At 26.7% G+C, this 4,286-nt stretch overlaps 1 protein-coding gene across 1 annotated transcript in view; it reads right to left on the reverse strand.

The window, feature by feature from the left end:
• Window positions 1-114: 114 nt before the first annotated feature.
• The window catches only part of LOC117178305 (acidic leucine-rich nuclear phosphoprotein 32 family member B), an 11,996-nt gene continuing 7,824 nt past the window's right edge, over window positions 115-4,286 (reverse strand). Inside the window, exons 2-3 of the mRNA XM_033369679.1 lie at window positions 3,590-3,767; window positions 115-443 (exon numbers count right to left, since the gene is read on the reverse strand). Coding sequence (XP_033225570.1) covers window positions 379-443; window positions 3,590-3,767 — 243 coding nt within the window. The 3' untranslated portion in view covers window positions 115-378. The remainder of the gene's footprint in view (window positions 444-3,589; window positions 3,768-4,286) is intronic.

The raw sequence follows: 4,286 nt of genomic DNA on the forward strand, positions 1-4,286 counted from the left end.
CCAAGGGCTGTTTTTGATCTGCGCCTGCAGATAACAACAAAACATCGGCATAAAGTAACTCCGGCAAGGTGGTTGTGGCGGCGGCGGCGGCGGTGGTGGTGGTGGTGGTGACGGCGACGACAATGATGATGATGACGACGACAACGTTAGAGGGTTGCAAAAGAGCAGGGTATGGGAGGAGGGGTCCCGGACAGTATACCAAAGATGGGCCTTTATCATCATGATCGCCAACATTATTGCTACTAACCACTCAATATGAGAGCAAGTGTTTGCTGAGAAAAAGATGGTCGACAATCGAACGGCTGCCATCAAAAACAACACTGCCTTCGGTCCTCCCTTCGTACTTACATGCAGCAGCACAGCTCACCCTTTCCTTCATTATGCGTCATCTTCCTCGTCTTCCACGCCCTCGCCGTCGCCTTCCGCGTCGTCCTCTTCCTCATCTAAAAATAAAGTGTCTTCATTAAGGGAAAAGAAGAAAAGGGAGGGGGCTCTCGGAAAATAGAGCCAAATCGATGAGGATATTTTCAGGCCGAAATTGGAAAGTAAGGGCCAAACAATAACAAATATCTCAGATTTTTCCTGGTATAATTTTTCAGAGTACAGCAAATTCAATTTAAACCGCTTCAAATTCCCAATTTTTTAATATATATTTTTTTGTTCAAACACTGACTGAAGAATATCAAATGTCAACAAAAATTTAAGTTTTTCGACACCAAAAAAAAAAAACAATTTTTAAATATAATAATGAACACCCAAATAAAACAGATTATTTTTACGGAAAAGTTTACATTTTTGACGAAAGCATTAGAAAAAAAAATCAGCTTAATTGATGAATACTTAAGTGTAATGCTTAAATTTTCAATTAAAAAGATTAATTTTATGAAAAAACGGGCTTTCAACAATATAATACATGAATTTTCAACTAAAATTATAAACATTTTTAACGAAACATCTGAATTTCAACCAAAAAAATCAATCTTTAATAAAACTGATAAATTTAAAAAAAAATTATGATTTTTCAACTGAAATAGTTGCATATTTCTACAAAAAAAATAATTTTTAATCAAAAAACTAATTTTCAACCAATTATATGAAATCTCAAAAAAATAGTTGAATTTTGAGATAAATAGTTTAAGTTTTAAGTTCAAAATATCAAATATCAACAATACATGGAAGCTTTTTCAAAAACAATTATTTAACCCCAAGTAATGAATTTTTAAATAGAATAATAAATATTCTACTGAAAGATTTAAAAAAAAGGATACATTTTTGACAAAAGAATTGTACGAACTAAAATAATTTTCAGCTAAAATGATATATATTTAATTCGAATACTTAAATTTTCAATCAAAAAGATTTATTTTCAAGGAAAGTTATTTTTCTACAAAAAAAAACGATTTTTCAACAAAATAAATGAATTTTCACCAAAATAGATGAATTTTTAATTTAAAAAATAAAATAATAATTTAACCAAAATTATAAATTTTTAATAAAAATAATGAATCAACTGAAATAATTTTTTAGAGAAAATTAGACAACAAAAAAAACAAATTTTCAAACAAAATATATAAAATCTCAACAAAATAGTACAATTTTCAACTAAACGGATAAGTTTGAAGTGAAAGATGTCAAATTTCAATAAAAAATTGAATATTTTCGACACAAAACAAAAAATTTCTAAATATAATACATATTCAACTGAATACTTGAATGGAATGCTGAAGATAATAGTTGAATTTTCCACTAAATAATTTAAGTTTGAACAGAAAAATATCAAATTTCAACAAAAAATGACAATTTTTTTGAACAACAAAATTTTTTTACCACAGGGGATGAATTTTTAAATAAAATAATAAATATTCAACTGAAACAGATTATTTGAAAAAAGGATACATTTTTGACAAAAGAGTTATACGAATACTTAAATTTTCAAACAAAAAGATTTATTTTCAAAGAAAAATAATTTTCTGCCCAAAAAAACAACAAAAAAAATAAATGAATAAATTTTCACCAAAATATATGAATTTTTAAGTAAAAAAGACGAATTTTTAATGAAAAACATCAATTATTTAACCAAAATTATGAATTTTTAACAAAAATAATGAATCAACTCAAATAATTTTTTAGAGAAAATCAGACAACAAAAAAATAAATTTTCAAACAAAATATATGAAATCTCAAATAAAATAAATGAATTTTGAAGTGAAAAATATCAAATTTCAACAAAAAATGTAAGTTTTTTCCAATTAATAAATGCAACAAAATTTTAACCCTAGTAATAAATTTTTAAATAAAAGAATAAATATTCAAATGGAATAGATTAATTTAAAATAAAAGGATACAATTTTGACAAAAGCGTTATCAAAAAAAAAAATCAGCTAAAATGATGAATATTTAACTGGAATACATAAATTTTCAATAGAAAAGATTAATTTTTTAACGAAATATCTGAATCTGCAACGAACAATATTCATTTTCAACCGAAAAGATCAATTTTCAATGAAAAAGACTATTTTATAACAAAATATATATAAAATCTCAAGCAAATATTGGAATTTTCTTCAACTAAAAAAATGTCAATTTTCAACCAAATAGTTGAATTCTGAACTGGAAAATATCAATGTTCAACAAAAAATAGAAGTTTCATTTTTAAAAAATGTCCAAAACAAATTTTTTTTTAACCAAAGTGATCAATATTAAACTGAAATAATAAATATCCAACTGGAATAGAAAAATTTTTAAACAAAAAGTTGAATTTTTTACTAAAAAGACAAATTTTCAACTAAAAAGGTTAATTTTTAGAGCCAAACTGATGAATCTTCAACTGGAATAGTTGTATTCTTAATTTAAAAAATGCATTTTTAACTAAAATGATCAATCATCTGAAATAGTTCAATATTAAAACAAAAAGATGAATTTTTAACCTAAAACATTACTTTCTACCAAAAAGATGAATCTTCAATAAAAAAATATAAATTTTCAACTAAAAAAGATACACTTTCGATCAAAAATTGAATAGTTAAATTTTCAGTCGAAAAACTTAATGTTTCTTTAGTTTTTCAATCAAATATAAATTTTGAACTAAAATGATGGAATATCCAATTCGAGTAATTACAGATTAAAAAATAAAGACACAGTTTCAAATAGTGATCAAGTTTAAACTGAAATGATGAATCTTTAGCTGGAATAAGTTAAATTTTCGACAAAAAATTTCTTTCTAGCCAAAGAAAAAATTAGTTTGCAATCAATTCAATTTCCAACCAAGAAGATTAATTTATACTCTTTTTAAACGCGCAATTTCAACAAAAATATATCATTTATAACAAAAAATATATTACCAAAATATTAATTCGTAAAAAGAGTAAATTTCAACCAATTAATCAAAATTGTTCAATGCAGTGGTATAAAGATAGTTTTACAAATGAAGAGTCATTTTTATTCAAATTTAGATTGTAATTAGAAAACAAAATCCCGGATATTTTCAGGTTTTAGTGGGCATATAAAAATTCCCTGACAATTCCAGGCAGCCCTGGATATGTATGTATTTTTTATAGGTTTCACAAAAGTTGGAGCATTTTTAACTAACCTTCTCCTTCGTCGATGTCCTCTTCACCTTCAATTTCATCCTCCTCCTCGTCTTCCTCGCCATCCTCACCGTCTACGTCATCCTCCTCACCTCGAATCGCCTCATCACTTTCATCTTCTTCAACCTCTCCATCACCGTTCTCTTCCTTCTTCTGTTTTTTCGTGTCTTCGCTCTTTTCCTGCAAGAAAAATTTGCCCTTGTTAAATATCTAAAGCGGTTCTTCTAAGTTAAAAAAAAGCCTTCCCGGAAATAGATTACCTTACACCGACACGTATTTTCTGAATTGAATTATCATTCAAATACTCATAAACATTAATTAATTAAGTCAGTCATAGTTTACTTTTTTCAAGGGTACAAAATTTTAGGATAAATTTTTAGACTTCCAAACAATTCAAGTTAAATTCAAAATAATCCAAATGAATAGTAAAAAAAATTTTAACCAGAAATCTTAAAAAATGCCCTGAAACAGGTTATTGCTAGAAAATATAGTTTGATATAAAGTTTAAAAATAGACGTGACATTTATCTTAAAAATATTTTTTATTGAAATTTAAGTGAAACTTTGTATCAGCACTTGGTAGCTGAAGTAAATATTGGATTTAATTCAGGGCAAAAGTGTGATCTATTTTACTCTCCGAGTTCCTGTAGCACCATCCATGCATTAATCGCAAGGTAAGTGACTCTAGGCTCGGCAAATT

The sequence above is a fragment of the Belonocnema kinseyi genome, chromosome 8 (genome assembly GCF_010883055.1).
Source record: "Belonocnema kinseyi isolate 2016_QV_RU_SX_M_011 chromosome 8, B_treatae_v1, whole genome shotgun sequence".
Taxonomy (NCBI): domain Eukaryota; kingdom Metazoa; phylum Arthropoda; class Insecta; order Hymenoptera; family Cynipidae; genus Belonocnema; species Belonocnema kinseyi.